General features: G+C 49.3%; 7 protein-coding genes across 7 annotated transcripts; 3 read left to right on the plus strand and 4 right to left on the minus strand.

Annotated features, from left to right (window-relative positions):
- Positions 1-617: 617 nt before the first annotated feature.
- CI109_105490 (uncharacterized protein) lies at positions 618-2,802 on the minus strand (the record flags this gene model as incomplete). Its single annotated transcript, XM_065967668.1, has 9 exons — positions 618-775; positions 828-903; positions 947-1,020; positions 1,114-1,900; positions 1,965-2,176; positions 2,238-2,359; positions 2,407-2,465; positions 2,514-2,645; positions 2,689-2,802. 9 exons carry the CDS (start codon positions 2,800-2,802, stop codon positions 618-620), a joined length of 1,734 nt encoding a protein of 577 aa, XP_065823740.1.
- A 289-nt stretch (positions 2,803-3,091) lies between these two features.
- On the plus strand, positions 3,092-5,035 carry CI109_105491 (uncharacterized protein; the record flags this gene model as incomplete). Its single annotated transcript, XM_032003389.2, has 6 exons — positions 3,092-3,109; positions 3,161-3,540; positions 3,598-3,751; positions 3,804-3,902; positions 3,955-4,029; positions 4,097-5,035. 6 exons carry the CDS (start codon positions 3,092-3,094, stop codon positions 5,033-5,035), a joined length of 1,665 nt encoding a protein of 554 aa, XP_031862247.2.
- Positions 5,036-5,256: 221 nt separating this feature from the next.
- Positions 5,257-7,505, minus strand: CI109_105492 (uncharacterized protein; the record flags this gene model as incomplete). Its single annotated transcript, XM_065967669.1, has 10 exons — positions 5,257-5,325; positions 5,421-5,593; positions 5,667-5,767; positions 5,838-6,206; positions 6,320-6,447; positions 6,514-6,591; positions 6,653-6,756; positions 6,828-6,959; positions 7,017-7,202; positions 7,265-7,505. 10 exons carry the CDS (start codon positions 7,503-7,505, stop codon positions 5,257-5,259), a joined length of 1,581 nt encoding a protein of 526 aa, XP_065823741.1.
- Positions 7,506-7,947: 442 nt separating this feature from the next.
- Positions 7,948-10,928, plus strand: CI109_105493 (uncharacterized protein; the record flags this gene model as incomplete). The annotated part of the gene is made up of 14 exons (XM_065967670.1): positions 7,948-7,983; positions 8,230-8,271; positions 8,326-8,535; positions 8,598-8,780; positions 8,841-8,950; positions 8,998-9,108; positions 9,250-9,419; positions 9,473-9,590; positions 9,647-9,666; positions 9,719-9,789; positions 9,848-9,998; positions 10,045-10,353; positions 10,407-10,578; positions 10,628-10,928. 14 exons carry the CDS (start codon positions 7,948-7,950, stop codon positions 10,926-10,928), a joined length of 2,004 nt encoding a protein of 667 aa, XP_065823742.1.
- A 1,439-nt stretch (positions 10,929-12,367) lies between these two features.
- On the minus strand, positions 12,368-13,946 carry CI109_105494 (uncharacterized protein; the record flags this gene model as incomplete). The annotated part of the gene is made up of 4 exons (XM_032003392.1): positions 12,368-12,621; positions 12,680-13,151; positions 13,681-13,821; positions 13,908-13,946. 4 exons carry the CDS (start codon positions 13,944-13,946, stop codon positions 12,368-12,370), a joined length of 906 nt encoding a protein of 301 aa, XP_031862250.1.
- A 252-nt stretch (positions 13,947-14,198) lies between these two features.
- On the plus strand, positions 14,199-14,807 carry CI109_105495 (uncharacterized protein; the record flags this gene model as incomplete). The annotated part of the gene is made up of 3 exons (XM_032003393.2): positions 14,199-14,328; positions 14,447-14,640; positions 14,733-14,807. 3 exons carry the CDS (start codon positions 14,199-14,201, stop codon positions 14,805-14,807), a joined length of 399 nt encoding a protein of 132 aa, XP_031862251.2.
- Positions 14,808-14,999: 192 nt separating this feature from the next.
- CI109_105496 (uncharacterized protein) lies at positions 15,000-17,110 on the minus strand (the record flags this gene model as incomplete). Its single annotated transcript, XM_032003394.1, has 7 exons — positions 15,000-15,647; positions 15,701-16,255; positions 16,315-16,461; positions 16,521-16,707; positions 16,763-16,839; positions 16,901-16,987; positions 17,048-17,110. 7 exons carry the CDS (start codon positions 17,108-17,110, stop codon positions 15,000-15,002), a joined length of 1,764 nt encoding a protein of 587 aa, XP_031862252.1.
- Between the last annotated feature and the right edge of the window lie 249 nt (positions 17,111-17,359).

Genomic DNA, 17,359 nt, shown 5'->3' on the forward strand with positions numbered 1-17,359 from the left:
GACTAGAGAATCGGTAGATGACTGATAGTCCAGCTAAGGGAAGAGGTGGCCAATCAGTACTTAATAAAAAATCCATGAATGGCAGGAATAAACGAACAGAGGTATAAATGATGTAGCGGGGATTATGTTCCTTTCCAAGCATAGACGTATGCGACTTTTGCAAGGCCTTCGATCATCAAACCTAGGTCAGCCAGACCGGGGGACACTTGACGGTAAAGACTGTGTACGCACCTTGCCTTTGAACCCCTTTGCGCACTCGTGTATATTTCTCCACTCATACCGGACATCTTTCTCGCGTGCTTTCCCCTTGGCCAAGGGTACGTCTACACGTACTGCCAGGTTGTGGGCAAATCCTCGAAGTAGCGACTTGCCGAATTTGGCCTCGTATCCCTGCACTGAGTCTTGTGTGGTCGGAACGATACGGGTGCCACCCAGCTCTGCTGACGTCAGAGTCAAGAGTCTAAGTTCAGTTGTCGGGGGTTGTATCGCACTTACTGGTCCACAAATCATTAATTTCATTGATCCTATGGTCCACAGCACCGCAATTTTGCCCGTGTATGTAGAATTTTTGGGCAAAGTGAGGTCCGTGATTCACTTCTTTAAGTCAGCCATAGCCCTTACGCCGGACTATTGGTGCTCTTACTCTGCTGGTGTGCCTTCCAGGCTTTCCAAAGATTGACGAGGGTAAAGTGATCCCCACGTTCGTGAACGAAGGTTTTGTAGAAACTTGTTGCTTCTTCCTTGTCATCAACACCAACTTTCTGAATATTACTGCCTACAGATCATACGTCAGACCACAACTCGCACTTCCTACTGTGCAAACATACCTTCGAGCATCGCAACCAATACTAACAGGTCTCCTTCAACCCCCGAGCCAATCCCTTCTAAGAACAGCTTCGCCAACTGTGATGGACCGTCAGCTACAGGTTTGACCGGGAAGACATACCTGAGGATTTAGATTCAGCTGAGCGGCGACCTTTCCTTGGTCCGTCAAGGCGAGCGTATCGTGTTTCACGAAACCTAGGGCCTGTAAAGTGTCCACTGCTCTAATAACTTGTGCAGGATGGGGTTTTGCTTTCCTTGTCAGTTGCCACACCACTCTACTTGACTTACTCGGCCATGGAAAGGTTCCAAGCCCACCGGTTGGTAGTCCGACAAACAGAAGCTTCATGATTGTAGCAGTCATGTCTGTTCGTAGGATAGGAGGTTGTGGGAAATCCGGGAGGGTTTTGTATATATCTTCGGTATAAAGGCAAATGGCATAGCCTTGTCGAATACGACCTACACGACCAACTCTTTGAATGATCTGTGCCTTCGAACACGGAGCAAGAAGGAGTTCGTTGGCGTTGTATTTTGGAATAAATCCAGCTTGCTTATTTTCTCCGCAATCGACAACATAATCGAGATGGGGGAATGTAATTGACGTTTCGGCGATGTTAGTCGCAAGAATGACCTTCCTTCGCAACACTTTCCTCTGAGTGCCGTCGGTCCACAGGATTGGATCGAATTTGTCTTCTAAAACTTTAGCTTGTTCCACACGAGGAAGATCTCGGAACAAGGTGAAAATGTCGACATGCTGACATTCCGCTGGATACGAGTCCTTGATCTCCTGGACGCGTTCTCTGAGCTGGAAGATCTCCCTCTCTCCCGGACAAAAGATCAAGATATCGCCTTTTGGGAGTGAGTGCTGCCGATCTCGCAAGATTTGCTGAACGGCTTGATGTGCACACCTTTCCCAATCTACCTCAACATGCTTTAAGAAAGTCCGATGAATCTTCTTCGCTTGACCGGACAACTTGACGAGCAGTGGCGCGAATGCCTCGAAATGTGTCAAGAGTGTCGAATTTTCTCCGGTGGCGCTCATGCACACAACGCGGAGGTCCGAACGACGACCCAGGATCTAAGATGGACGCTTGCGTTAGCTCCTTAGCATCTCAACCTTTGTTGGTGGTCAACCAACGCACTATCTTTAGGAGACCTAAAGCCAAATCCATGTTCACCCCCCTTTCATGTACTTCGTCGATGATGACGACTGCGACGTTCTTCAGATCAGGGTCTCCCGCGATTTTGTTGGATAGGAGTCCGTCCGTCATAGTGATGATCCGGGCATCCTGACGATCATCAGGCATGATCACTTCCCCTCTCATCTCAATCCCGAGAGCTACGCCAACTTTCACTACAATGGCAGTCAGTGCCCTGTGACCTTACCACCCTGAATTAAGGTTACGAACACTTACGATCCATTTCAACGCCTAAGCGTTTTCCACACTCCATGGTCGGTATTCGTCTTGGCTGTGTAACCAATACTTGTCCCGTGCATCCTGCGTGATCCAAAGCGTGTGCACATGCTTGGGGTATCCTGAAACCTGTTAGCGGTGAGCCTGTCGACCGTGCATATCCACTTACTGAGTAGACTTCCCCGAACCAGTAGGAGAATCGACAATTATTACTTGACTTTCCTTAAACTTACCCCCTTGGTCAGTACCGATTAGATGAAGATACACTACACTCACAGCGTTGAGGAAAAGATCCAGCTCTTGCCAGGCCGGTAAGTTCGATCGAGCTTCATGAACCCCTTTATACCCTTCCGACCAAGGTTGGGACGTCGTCCCTTCGATTTTCAGACAATTAGAACCGTTGGGGTCCTACCACAAGTCAGAGGCTGGACTAACAACAATGAGAACTCACCTGACGTTGTTTGAGCTGAGATTGGGTAAGACCGAGCATAGCCCTACACGGAAGCCTGTGTTCTCGTCTGCTGGTTATGGCCAGTAAGCGATTGGAGTCGCTTGTGCAATACATTTTGCGGCCAGGCGGCACGTTGTTTGGAATCTGACTTACTTTGCGGTAGACATGATTTGGACTGATGGAACCGTTGTGAGCTCAAAGTTGAGTGTGTAGATTCGGTAAGTAGCTGATGCAAAGTGAGGTCGGAATGAAGAGCGCTGAAGAACGAATAGGGAAATTAAGAAGTTTGATGATGTCCAACGGTAACAACGCTTTGTTCGCCGCAAGTGCTGCGAAAGGACGTCCTTTGACTTGTGTTTCTCACGCACACACCTTGTATGCAGACAACACGACTCTGACGGACATGCCTGCTGATTGTCTGGTTGTCTTTTGGTGCTCTTTCCCCTTCGTAGAAATCATTTCTCTCCTTTAGTATACCTCAAAACGTTTCAACCAAACCAACATACAAGACAACAGTAACTCCAAGATGGACCGACTTGAAGCGGTAGACCTCCCTCCAAACAAGAAACAAAAAACCTCTGTTCTTACGAGTGCAAGACTGCCACCACGACCTAGCTCAGTGCTCGGCACTGAGACCTCAACTCATGATAGTAGGATCGGCATCGACTTGGCTCACCACAGAGGTGTCCATGCGGAAAACGCTGGCCTTCCTCCCCCTCACCCTTCACTCCCCTCTAAGCCGCCCCTGCCATCTCTTTCTCGTAGCGAACTACCTCCATCGCAAGCAGGCCCTTCCTCGGACAGCACCAAAAGGTCCAGACAACCCTTACCTCTACTTCCGGAGGACGATGAGTGGGTACACGTGGATAAGTGGCATCGGCGCGAGCTCTTAGGGTGGAAATACCGTAGACTCTATGATCCTTTCCAGTACCGTCATCTGGACGATGTCATTGCTATCAGTGCAACAGGAGTTGTAGTAGGGAATCTGATGCACGAGGCATGGAGTTCAGTGGAAGAGATGAGGTACGCTGTGTGGAAGCGATTCCGACCATGTGGCGAGATAGTGAGTTCAAATCTCCTGCAGAAGGGTCCGGCCTCATGTCATGTCCTTATAGTCAGCCATTCATGCACCTGTGGCTCCTGAACCTCAAGCAGCTCGAGTCGTTTGTCTAGAGTTTACTTCGGAAGAAGGAGCTCGTCGAGCGTTGGCGAAAGTAAGTTCGGGTAAACGGTCTCAATTCTCCCCCGGTGCTAACCAATTGTCAGAACGAGGTCTACGAATATGATGATCAGACCCAGGTTATGTTCGTACATAGCCGGTTCTACACCTCGAACGGCTGGGTGAGCGCCGTGACTGTTCTCACAAGGTAGGCGACAATGCTAAGGAGGCGGAATTGTTCTCTTGCAGCGTGTAACACCCCGTTCGACACTCGAAGCCATTCAGATGGACATCGCCGACAATATTGAGCGCTTCTCAACATTCCGGGAAGCCAAAGAATACGAAATGGATCCAACCTCCGACATGATGACAGACGAGACTTTACCCATGACTCCTGCACCCCAAGTCCACCCCTTCTCGACCCTCGACGACAAGCACTGGCCACCAATCTTTGACTTGGAGTACTCCGTTTCCGGCTCTGCTGGTATTTTTGGGACGAATATGGTGGCAACCCACAACATCCTTTCTCTTAGCAACAAGTACCAAGACGATCAATTGTTGTCTAATCGAAGAGCTGCGGCGAGTAAGCTGCCCGATTTTCCTGTTATTATGGAGAAAGATGGAAGAAGCTGGAAAGGACACAATGGCCAGTACTTTGTCTGGGAATCTGAGCACGGCGACAATTCCCTTGCCCGTAGAAAGCTGTTCGCCCAGATCGAGAGCAAGAAGAGCAAACATCGACCTTTGTACCGAGGCGTCGATCGTAAACTTGGATTCTCTTTCCCTCCGGATGTGCAAGACTACCTGAAAGTCTCGCAACTCGGTTGGTCCGATTACAAAGATCCCGACGCGGAACTCGAAGGCATCAAACGACTAGCTGCGACCAAAAGTCGGGAAATTCTCGAAAACATCGGTCTTTCCGATCTTGTACAGGCTTATGGCGAACTCCATATCGACGTTCAAGAAGATGAGACCACAAGGATGGGGAGAGATAGAGCACGAATGCAACGAGAGTGGGTGAAGGCACACCCGGGACAATCTTACAAGCCGATGTTCACGCTCGACTACCGATACGACAAAGATGCGCAAGAGCAGGATATCGGTTACGACCCAGATGTACCACTGGAGTTTAGTGAGCCTCTCCCTTCTACTCCCTTACCTCGCACTCCATCTCCCCCACTATCATAGACATACACTACCATGAACGGTGACCACTTTCTTTACAGGTACGTGAGACCTCAAGAAAATACGACGGTTCCCATTAACACTTATTTATTATGGACCCACATCTCCCCTTTCTCCATCACCTGCACGCTCTCGTACTTAGTAAAGCGAAGTTTCCTATCAATGCCATATGCACATTTTTATGTATACATCGTACGATCTGAGGCTGAAATAGGGAAGGAGCTTTACAGAGATTGATTCTTTGTCCAACGAGTGAACATGGTCAAAGCGCCGACAGGGTCATCGTGAGGTACCTGGACAGATGTATCATTGTCAGGTCAATCAGTCAGCGATGATTACATTCACACTGCCTGAACCAATTGAAGGTGCAGTTTCGAGAGAGACTTACCATGTGTCCTGCATTCCTGAAGCTGACAAAGGCTAAGTTATTGATTCCCTTAGTCCAGCCGACGACGTCTCCATTGAGGTCAACGAATGTTTTGTTGGGGGCGTTCTGGTAGGCAGATGAGAATGTAGAGGGTAGGTTGTCTAGGAGTCGGTAACATCCTATGAAGTTGACCACTGACGAAGAAAGTCAGCGAGCAATTCCGCTTTGCACATTGTCGACTGCTCGCACTCGGGCGATAGAACTCACTCATATCTGCCTCTCCGGCGTATATCAAAACTCGAATACCTGCTTCCACCAATTCAGGAAGGAGTGCGGCAGCGTCGTGCATCCCGTCACCTTGTAGTAAGCTGTGGAAGGTGCAGCCATTAGCCGTACAGCCCAATCTCCAGCAGAACGTCGAGATCACAGCTAACTCACAAGTTTTGGTTGATCTGCATGTTGCACGACTGATACGTGATACTGTCAGGAGCACCCAGTGCTTTCTTGATCTCCTTTTTGTTAAGGTACGTCTCTATCCATTGAAGCTCGCGATAACATAACGGCCCATCTTCAGAGGGAGCCTTGTTGCACGTCCTTCGCACGTCATACAGGTTCAAGCCGAGTTCCTGCAGTGACGAGTACATTTGCCAACAGACTAAAGAAGCAGGGAGACACGAGAACCTCGAATTGGTCTTCTGGCAGGCTTCAACCAACCTCTCGCAGCGAGCGCCTTTGGAACGGAGGCTGGTACACTCCGGACCATTGGGATCGCTGAGGAAAGGGCCATAATGGGAACCGCATGCCCAGCTGTGGGTACGGAATGTGAGATGGCACATCAGCAACAAGAGAAAGGGCGTTCGAAAGAGATGTGCGAGATGAAAAGGGAATGACGAAAACCGTAGGCAGGACATAATACGCACTCGGGAATCGAAGGGAATTGAATCTTGCCATCGGATAAGCCATTGCCAATCATGACAGAGTCCAGATTGATTCGTGGAATTCCTGGAACGGGGGCTAGATCGAGGGCAAGGTTATTCTTGTGGATGACCTGGATTAGGTGGCAGGTGAAGTCAGCCAACAGGCAGACATCGCATTAATACGCCTCCTAGCTCACACTAGCGATATTGGGGATATAAGTCCCTGCATAGCTTTCTCCTGAGATATGAAAAGGTTGCTCAGAGTACGCTCGGAACTGAGAGGCGTGTCAGCTTGTATTGATTGGAAATGAAGAAAGAGACCAAGATGAGACGTGCTTGGGCGATGAAAAGCGTTAAAAAAGCGTAAACGTCCTCAGCGGCTGCTGGCGAGTTGTTTACTTCCCCTTCGTCTGCGTACGAATAGCCCACACCGATAGGCTCTGAAATGACGTGACCAAATCAGCTTGAATCAAGTCTAGCAATGGCTGGGTAAATGATTAATGAAACCTACGATCAAGGAAAAGGACATTGGCAACGTTGTTCCATGCGTGCTCATTGTATGTTGTGTTCTGTCCGTTGTTGGCAACAGCACAACCTCCAAGCTCGAAGAGCAGACCGCCGCTGCTTGAACATCCAGGACCGCCTGTGAGGAAAGCTTTAGCATGTATTCCCAGTGTGGATGAGCTGAAGAACCGCTCACCGTTCAACCAAAGGACCAAGGGGTCTTCGGTCGCATTTCGTCGAGATTCCTGGAACCAGAAGAAGAGGTGTCGGGTCTCGGAGATATCCAAGTATCCCGAGAGCTGATTGATATTGGGATCGCAGATCTTAGGTGAGACCACTCTAAGTCTGTGTTGTGGGAAAGCAGGATGGGTAAGGGAGAGGTCTACGAGGTCACATTGATCAGTCAACGTAGATCAATTATCTAACAGCTGATTCTACACTCACACTCAATCCCGTGCATCTCCACATTGGCAACCTTCAATCTTTCCTTTCCAAAGTCCTCAACTACATTCTCGAGATCATGCCACTGAGTCTTTGTCTGGTCAACAGCACCGCCAACCCAAGATTTGGCAGCTGAGATCGCTTGCGCGGCCAAGTCCGAAGGCGAGTTGGTAAGTTTCAGATAGTTGGGAAGCGCAAGGGCGAGTGTTGGGCTCGCAAGTACTGCGAGGGTAGAGAGACGCATCTTGTCGAATGGACACGATGGTGTTATGGATGATGTAGACAGGTAGATAAGAGTGGATATACTATGATCTATATATATATACGTTGATTCATGCGATGCCATCCCATCTCTGACCTGGTTGCCACTGCCACGTTATTGGATTAGCGAATCTGTATAACCCCTTGTTCCGCGAGCTCACCGGATATTTACCCTTTCCGGTTTGACAGTTAGTACAAGTGAGCCGAGCGCAAGCACAAAATACAGAAAATGAATTAAACATACCTCCACCAGAAATGGTTATATCATGAGCCGGTCGCGTCAACTTGTTCTCAACATATAGTCCGCCAAACATCGTGACAATATCTTATTCGACTCTCAACTTTGCAACCACTCACTATTCTCGATCCTTCAATCATATTGGTATCATCCCGCTATCAGCACCTCCACCATTCGAAATCTCAAGATGTCTTTAACTTTTGTTCCCTCCGAAGACGAGAAGGTGAGCGAGTCTCGTAAACATGGCTGACTATATCACAGACTATGCTCGTCACAGCAGTGCGTGGCGCTCAGGCCGTCTTTAAAGCCGGGCAATCGGTTCTCAACAAGCTGCAAGCAAGTGGAGAAACCCTTGACAGAGCTTATCTGAGGAAGTGAGTAACAAAAACCAGTCTGATGCTCACGGTCCAGTGCTTTGTCCTGTTGTTTGGATACCACCGAAGATGATGACGACATCAAAGCCTTCCAGAAACAGTGGTATGATCGGCTTACGCCAGAAGAGAAAGAAGCTGTGAGTACTTGACTAGGCTCTCGGGCGTGCTCGATGTATACTAAGCTGGCTCAGGTCAACACTCTTGCTCTCCATGCTGTTCCAGTCATCTCTACCGAGGGCGATTTTTCCGAGTTTGAGCTATCTGAATGGGATGAGTTTGACGACAGTGACGAGGTCGAACTGTCATCGAAGTGCGGCCCTGTCATAGTGAAACTGGAAGTAATCTGTGATGATGCTGTGATTGTATCTGTGACCCGTACCTTTTTCTGGGAAGGTAATCCAGTGAGTAATCCAAAGGAATCCAATCCGGCTGCATCACCCTATTGACAGGTTAATATGCTCAGGAGTCGTCAATCCTTATGTCTTGTCTTGGTCTCGCACGTGACAAGTCTTTGGATGTCATCGAGACTGCCGTTGATCTATCCACCCTTGACGAAGAGGGTGTCATCGGTGATTGTCTCCTTGCCAGCAGCGAAAGCCTAAGGATAGAAAGCGTCGACGTCAAATTTCTCACCGCATTGTCTTCTGTGAGTGATCTTTTTTGCGTTCTTGATGCAACCCAGCTCAGTCCTCACTTCACGTCTCAGTCACGGCCAGTGGCCATGGCTGAGCTGATGACCCTGCACGGCCGTCCACAAGTGGGACAGACGCTTGGCGTTTTGTTCATTGCTAGCGTCGAACTGTCTTCCAAAGAAACGTAGGTGAGACGAGTACATGGTTGTCTATCCGCTGAATTCCATAAAGTTTCTTTGTTGGCTTCGAGGATATCGTCACCTATGAACAGGGCGCGAGCTCATTAGTGCTTTCTGTCGATGAAGCAGGCCTCCTGGTTCCCATCACCCGATCCATCGAAGAGTGAGTTGTTACAGCTTGAGAGACGTGCTGAGGCTCCAGATCTTCATTCTTCTATCTATCGTCGTACAAATGGGTGAAGCCTGACATTAGATCGGACGTCAGCAATTTTTGGAATGGTGGAGAGGAATTCCCCTTTCACAGACAAGGTCGAAAACGAGTGGAGATGATCAACAAGCTTCACACAGCTTTGGAACCGCTCGAGACAATTGCGGGCATCGAACCGATCGACATCTGCCAACTAGTTCTGAAAGCTAAAGTCAAGAACGACCGTTCACTTTCCTCGCTCCACAGGCTGGGGTGGATGCTTGTTTGTAAGTAACTTTTCGAATGTTTTGAAATGTATGTAGCGCTGAAAGCAAAATAGGCAACTCGATACCGGAGAAGAAGTTTCTGCAAAGTGCGAGAGCGTTCTCGTACATGAGGGATCTCCGTGCGAACGGCAGATATGCCTTTTCTGATGCCCAATTGGTGGAACGACAAAAGTGGGTACACGTAATACTCATGTATTTTGCGCTGATGCCGATCCATGCATTTTCAGCCAATTCGCCCACACACAAAGTGAGCGGGGGTTCTGATTCATCATAAGCTTGCTTTCTGATGTGCAATGCAGTCCGTAGCGGGAAGTGGAAAGAATCGATTGACAGTCCAGCACTGGCACGGGCTAGGGATGTTGTGGCACAGGTGTGTGACTCCTTTATATCTCAGCACAGCACTGCACTGTATTTACCCTGTCTTTTAGATCTTTGGCGTCACGTCTCACGAGATCGTGCGGATTGGCAGATGGGAATTATCGTCCATGCTTCCTACAACGATCGAACACCCTCATCTTGGAGCGATGACTCTAGACCTCCAAGGAGAGACTAAATTTGACACACTTCGTACACTCTACCGTAAGTGCGACGTACAGTAGGTAGACCTTTGCTCAACATGGCACAGTCCTTTACTCCCGTAGACTCCTGCCATGGTCGCAGATCGAGAAGAACGATAAGCTGTTGTCTTACACGAAATCCAAGATAATGCACCATATATCGGATACGGTAATTCAAGCTCCAGTCGAACGCGTCAATTGGAAGATGTTCGAGCATCAGGCAAAAGGTCGGACGATACTCAACGACGCCGCTCGTAGCGGTGTCGAACCTTTTGCAAGTCTCGCTATCGGTCAGAACGATTGGGCGGTCTGGAGAGATCATTTCAACCGCGCTACAAGTGCGGAAGGAGTGAAAGGCAAGATACTTGCTTACATCAGTCAGTAGCTCGCGAGCTTACATTGTTGTCACCTGCTGATCGCTACCGAATAGTGGACCGAATTACGGAGGGATTTCCTCGCGCTCGACTCACCCGTTCCCAATCTCGTGCCCTGGCAGTCAATTTGGTAGATCGACTTGCAGTTGACGCAAATCGCGTTGCTGCCGGTGAGGTTTCAGTTCGGGAACGGCTGTGGACGGATAAGGAGTTCTTGCAGATCGCTATGTGAGTTACATCTGGCTTGAAGCGAAGACTGTCTGATGGATCCGCGCAGCTGTCTTTACGCTCTTAAGCAAGGTACCCTTGACCCAGACGAACCAAGCCCGGCGATGTCACGTGGTACAATACTCGCCATTGCAAGACAGATGCCTACTCGGACGTACTCGTCCATATCTGCTGCTCTGAACACTCATTGGGAGCCAATTGGAAACGCGTACAAGCTGTTACGGGATCAGATTCATTCACACGGCCTCGAATACATGTGCGACGATCTCGATCCCGCTGAGATCCGGCTGGCGTATCAGTGTGGCTTAGGAGAAGATGACGAGAACGATTTGGACTTCATCTTTGCATAATGGTTCCTGGTATGTTGCCATTGAATGCTCAGACTGTCACCATGCTTATACATATTGGGCAGCTCACTTTGTTGTGCTTCTTTCGGCTGCCTCGACGATCCCTCGACTATCAATCGAAGCTCCCCTCCTGTAGCGTCCAGTCCCGCATCACGCCATGTACAGCTCTCTCACCGCTTCAACACTCGAGAAAAGCAGATCGATCCATATCAAGCCGCCACTCTCGCCCCCGACTTCTGTGCGACATCACTGCCATCATTGATCTGGATAAACGCTCATCGGTGAGCTCTCTTCTACGTCTTTACTTGTCCAAGTCGGTCCCATCATTTCCATACCAAGTCGACAAGTGCTTTCACTACTCTAACCCGTAAAGGTGAGTTTCTCCTTCCTCCTGACTAACCTCTCAACGGAACCCTTTCATAAACTCCTAACATCAAACACTTCACTATTATGGACCCCTTCCTTTTGCATTAGTACTTAGTTATGATCGTGTTGTCACATGTAAACTATGCATATAGGTGCTTCATGGTTATACCCAAATGGTCAGAGTCATACGACAGTGAAGCCGGATCAAGCTTTTGGTCAACTTGCCTTGCGATCAAACATTCTTCGCACTACAGGTAGTGATGCAAGCCGCGCTTGTGCCCTGGATACGTTCGGGACACCCTATGTGTCATGTGTCAATAAGATCTCGCGGAACGGCTCGACACTAGAGTCACTTTGCGTATTAACTACTCGAGTGTCAAGAGATATGACCTCTGTTGTCATTGGCGCAGCGTAATCCGACCTGTATGCGAACCTATGCACAATGTGCAGTTGGGGTCCACACCAGTCGGCGTTCAGTCCGCGCTCAATGGGGACACAAGTCGCTCCTAGCCGCAACATGCAGTTCTTCGATCTCCGTTCGCGGAGATGTTTCGTGACACTTCCTTCATCCGTCGCACAGAATGAGTACATCGCGTCATTACATTGTTCCGGCTTGTACTATATGCCGTACCCGCATGTAACTGGTCTGAAACGCCGCGTATACTTCCGTGTCCGATGTTCGCACCTCCTTATTCACAAAGTATCCTGTGACATCCACCTCAATGTATGTCATTGACCAACATGTTGTGCAATTGCATCGCTCGATATGATGAACGAGTCTCACATTGAAGCGGAGCAGATCCAATTGCCAACAAACCGAGAATCCGTACATAGACATACACCGCCTGCGAACAAGGAGCCCTCTTACAAAACTACCGAAACCGCCTGACAACGTCTAAATAGGGAAAGGGATGGGGTCCATAATAGTCAATGAATTATAAAAAGAGGTAAGTGAGGGGATGAACGAATGGTCGTGGATTAGGCAAGGCTGGAAGGTGTGTGGGACTGTAGGACGGGAGCCGTTCGGGATCCGAAAAATCTTGATGGTCCGTATGAAACCTAATCAAGAGGTAAGCTTAGACTATGAAACTACCTACCGAAGATTCCTCTACATTCCTCCCACTTTCCCCCATGTCACTCTCATGATCCATTTCCTGGTTGGATGGTCTTTTGTAAGCTGAAAGCGGACCGGTGCGAAGAATTTGCGTTAAGGGTCGATGGAGGTCGTGTCTGGCGAGTATGGATCTTGATCGAGGGGGTCTTTCTAACATGGATGGTTCGATTGTGCTAGGAAGATTTGGCATCCAATCCATTCCGGAATCGACCGCATCTGTACAGGTGTAACTCCTTAGCTGACGCAAGCAATACGATGAGATATGCAAACTAACCGTCGTCTTCTGTCCCAGCGTCGTCTTCCGATCCTTCCTGGTCTACAACCATTACGTTCTCATCACCCTCAGCGATGTTGACCTTCTCCTTGCCTTTGACTTTCTTCACCTTGGGGTCAGTGCGGGCCTTGCTGCTAATCTTGTTGCTTGTGGATGCCTTGGAAGATGGGACCGTGGGTGCGGGATGGCTCGGGGTCGTTCCTGCTGCAACAGCAACTGTTCCTTTGGACGTCTTTTGCCGCTTAGGAGGGACTCCAACATCTGACTCCGCTTCTTCACTATAGCTTTCATCACCAACGGCAGCATCGTTTTCGTCGTCATCGTCGTCGTCGCTCGCGCCGCCAGTAGCTCCCTGATAGGGCTGATCGACATTCTCGTTGCTATTATCATCAACCGGGTAGTCTTGATACAGCTTAGCGAGCGTCCTCAAACCATTGGTTTTGGCTGCTCGAGATGGTCGAGCTTGGGGAGGCTAAAATCGTATATGATCAGCTAATCTTCTTGTGCAGATGGCTAGCGATTACGTCCGCGAGAATGCGTCGTTCATACACCAACAGTGACATCAAAGCTCAAAACTCTTGGCCCCACGTACTCAGCAGTCATTGCTTATGGTATACAGACGCGCACGCCAAATCACGTCGCTCTCTTCTTCCAGTCTCAACACTCCCCATGACAGACCGCGACATCGTTCCACAACAAAAGTCATCCTGATCAAACCCAAGCACACACACCGGCTTCACGCCCACTCAATGAAAAGGATTCGGACAACTGGAGGTCACGGTGCCTATCATGTCGCACGGTGCCTATCATGTCATTCACATGCGCGGGATACAGGATGCAGAATCTCCTTTGCTTTCGAGCTGAAGGCAGAAGAATTCTCTGACTCGGCGTGCTGTCGGATGTGGAGGTTCCCCATCCAGCAAGCGCGAGAAGGCGCCGGAGCAGCACGCACGGAAAAGGGATATCCATTTGGGGAGGTGGTGTTGTGGCCTAAGACTTACATTCTCTTTGTTCGACTGCGACTCCGTCTTCTTGGTACGGTTCTTTTTCGGTCTACTAGGACCTGCTTCTGAAGTTGTTGCTGGAGGAGGAGCGCGGATGCCTCTTGGAACTGTCGAAGCGGGCAGGACGGTCCCGTTGGACTTGGTGCATAAACAGCAGAAGTCAGCGAGCTGGTTTGATCTAGACCCAGTGGTGGACTGATGGGTGGCAATGGGATGTTTCTCACGTTGGACGGCCCAGCGGGTGTGGATCTTGCAAGAGGCATGATTGTGGCTGGTGGATGATCAGGATGTGTGTCTGGTATGTAGGGTGTGAAAGAGAGTTGTCCGTGAGCAGCAATCTGAAGTCAATAGGCGAAGAAGAGTCAAGCTGAAAGAGAATCAGTGAGTTCAGTCAATAGCTATAGCATTGGGAGGTCCGTGCGCAGGCACTTCAGTCACACTAACTGACGCATGGACCTCTTGCAAAACTCAGTGCCATAGCGCTGTAGTACGTATTACATTCATAATGCTATCGCATGACAGAGCTGCCGATTATTGCTTGCACGAGTGCTATCCTCATGTCCTCCGATTCAATCATCAGGAGTAGGAGGAAACTTTGTGAAGCATTCGTGTCTACACAGATGCAAGTCATATTACCCTCTGCAGGTAGATGTAACCAACGCTCGCTATACACTTCAGGGATCGTTTAGCCTCTATCTTATCGTATGGAATGGGAAGTCACCTTAAGAGTGCACGGACAGAAACGGAGGTGGAGGTGTCACAGTAGTGGTGAACTTCTTGGGTGTCGCCCGGGTCCTCGACGACCTTGCAGAGTCGACCAAATTTGCTGCGGATTACAAGAAAGCAGCGAAGAAGGAATTCTTCGACCACAAGGGGAAAGCCGTGGGGGAGACTAAGAAGGCAGGAAAGGGTGCGGGAAACTTGGCTTTCACAAGTTTCAAGAATGCAGGTCATATGGTTAGTCATCTTCTCTATCCCCTGGCCTCATAGTCAGCAGTACGGGGGACATCTGGTGTAGGTCAATGCTAATTCTTGTTTTCACTCTTTAGGTGCCACACGATGACCCTGTCGCTGCTTTGACCATGTTCTCTCGATGGCTCGACAACAAGCCTCTGGCCAAGTAATCGGTTGAATTACAAGAAACCCTATGCAGTCCTCAGTTTGATCGACCTAGTCATTAGTATGAATATGAGACAATGCATATTATTTGTCTATTAACAGTGTTTTCGTAATGTCATGATATACCCTCTTCGGGGTGCCGCCGATTCCAAGCGGCCTTCTCCAAGCGGCCTTCTCCTGTCTCTCCATCACCTCGCCTACTCGTCATACCCTTGATCATCTACCTCCATCTCGTCCTCTGGTTCCAAACCTTCCTCAACCCCGTTCCCATTGACATCCCCGTTGACTCCTTCTACGCCCTCTTCCTCCACCAACTCTGGCTTCATAACCTTCAACGCTTTGTCGTCCCAACCACCGTTGATGTCGCCCAACCAATCATCATAATATTTACATCCTTCCGGTTCCACCGGTCCTCCTTCCTCACAGAATGAAAAGACGGGACATTTCCCGCACGGCGCTTGCGTTTGACCGAGTGGAACACCGAGTCGATTAGTCGCACGATAGACCACAGCGGTATCTGTCAGATCTGTTAGACCACCAGATATGCCCCCGGCAAAGATCGTGTTGACGTTGGGGGCGAGAGTTCCTCGCGAAGGTTTCAGTGGGACAAGACCAGTATCTAGTTGAGAGGAGGAGACGGATGATACGCTGTCGGTATCGGAATCAGAGTCGGAATCGGAGTCGGAATCAGAATCAGAGGATGATGAAGAGGAAGACGATGAGGAGGATGAGACTGATGATATGGAGTGACGTCGCTTCTTCTTCTTGTTTTTCTTCCCTTCGTCAGAGATGGAAACGAGTCGATCATCATCCGAATCGTCCGCGTCGGAATCACCACCCTTTCGCTACTCCAAATCAGCACACATCCACATTCTGAGTGTGGAACAAAACAACTCACCTTCTTCTTCTTCTTCTCTTTCTCCTTCTCTTTTTCCTTCTCCTTTTTCCTCTTCTTTTTCTCCTTCTCCTTCTTCTTTTTCTCCTCCTTTCTCTTCCTCTTCTCCTTTTCTCTCTTCTCCTTCTCCTTGGCCTTTTCTCTCCTCTTCTTCTCCTTTAGCTTTTCCTTCTCCTTCCTGACGGCCAAAGCTCTCCGTCGTTCTCGCTCTTCCTCATCCATGTCCTCATCACTGTCCGGGTCGGCCACGCTGACCTTCCGTCGCTTTGAGGATGATGGTCCAACATCGTCATCGTCTGATCCTCGTTCATCCGCGTCATCCGGCACGTAGACACCCGCCAAAGGCTTGACCACCTCGACCAGTCCGTCTAGCTCCAGAGCTCGCATACACTCCATGACATTCTTCACCGACAGCTTGGCAGAAGTCACATTGAGATTGTTGACGTATGTCCGCAAAGCGTGTGGGGTGAGTTGAGACTGAGCCTTGGTCGAGATGTTCAGAGCATTAGGAATTAGGTTTCTGTCTTTCTCCGATCGCTTCTTCTCGTCCACATAGGTCTGCAATCATAACGCGTTATTAGTAGTGAACGTTGGATGAAAAGCTGAGATATACGCACAGCATTTCTGACTTTGACCAAGAGCACATGACAGACTGCCTCCACCAAACTCTGATCGTACTCCTTGTTATCGTCGAACCAAACACCACCTGATATCTCCTCCGGAGGCTTCAGATGTCCAAGGCAGTAGTAGACCGTTGTGGGAGCCTGAAACCGCGGTGGATTAGCTATGTATCCACAACTTGACCTGATCTGCAGTAGCTCACATTGACCGGTTTGAACTGCTTGATCAGACCTCCACTTTCTAAACCTTTCATCGTCTTTCGAAGGATAGCTGGCGGGATGACATCGTTTCCAATCTGACGACCTATCAGAACGGACGCGATACCCCTGTTTCCGGCGTTCCCGATGATACTGAGCACGAGTTTCTGTTCTTGCGTCAAGGTTTGTTTCCTGCAAGTGAATTCGATCAGCGATATAGCCCAACACTAAGATTGTCTGAACATACTGTTTAGCTTCCTCGGGAGTACTAGCATGGAAATATGTCTTGTCATCGTCTTTGGCCTTGGTAGTACTGAAGAGTCGCTGCACAAGGAGGATCTTTTGTCAACTAGGTGGATTAACCTCGCGGAAAGTATTAACTTACCAGTCTCAATAATGTCCCGATGGAGCCGGTGATGGCTTTCTTGCTCATACTGGGAAAGCTCGCTTCGATCTGCTGCTGGGTCATGCTCTGATAGATGACGGTTACTTGTCAGCCCAAGGACCACAAAGCCAAAGCCAAGCTACTTACCTTGTTCTTCGCCGCGAGGACCTTTTTCCAGACCTGCTGGTCTGAATTGGACATCGTACTCATGATGGCGAGTATTCTTTCCTTGTTTTTTCGTGCTACCGCATATAGTCGTCGTCTCTGGATCGGGTATACACGCCGCCGCTTTCGGTATGACGTCCAATCACGGACCAATTGATGGGCGGATGGGCTTTGGGTAGATGAACAAAAGACGAGATAGATTGATTGCTGATTGCTGATTTCAGAATTCTGCACAGAGCTCCTTGCATAATAAACCTCGAATCAGATGACGTGGAATTTATACAAACACACAAA

Source organism: Kwoniella shandongensis, chromosome 10, assembly GCF_008629635.2.
Source record: "Kwoniella shandongensis chromosome 10, complete sequence".
NCBI classification, from domain to species: Eukaryota; Fungi; Basidiomycota; class Tremellomycetes; order Tremellales; family Cryptococcaceae; genus Kwoniella; species Kwoniella shandongensis.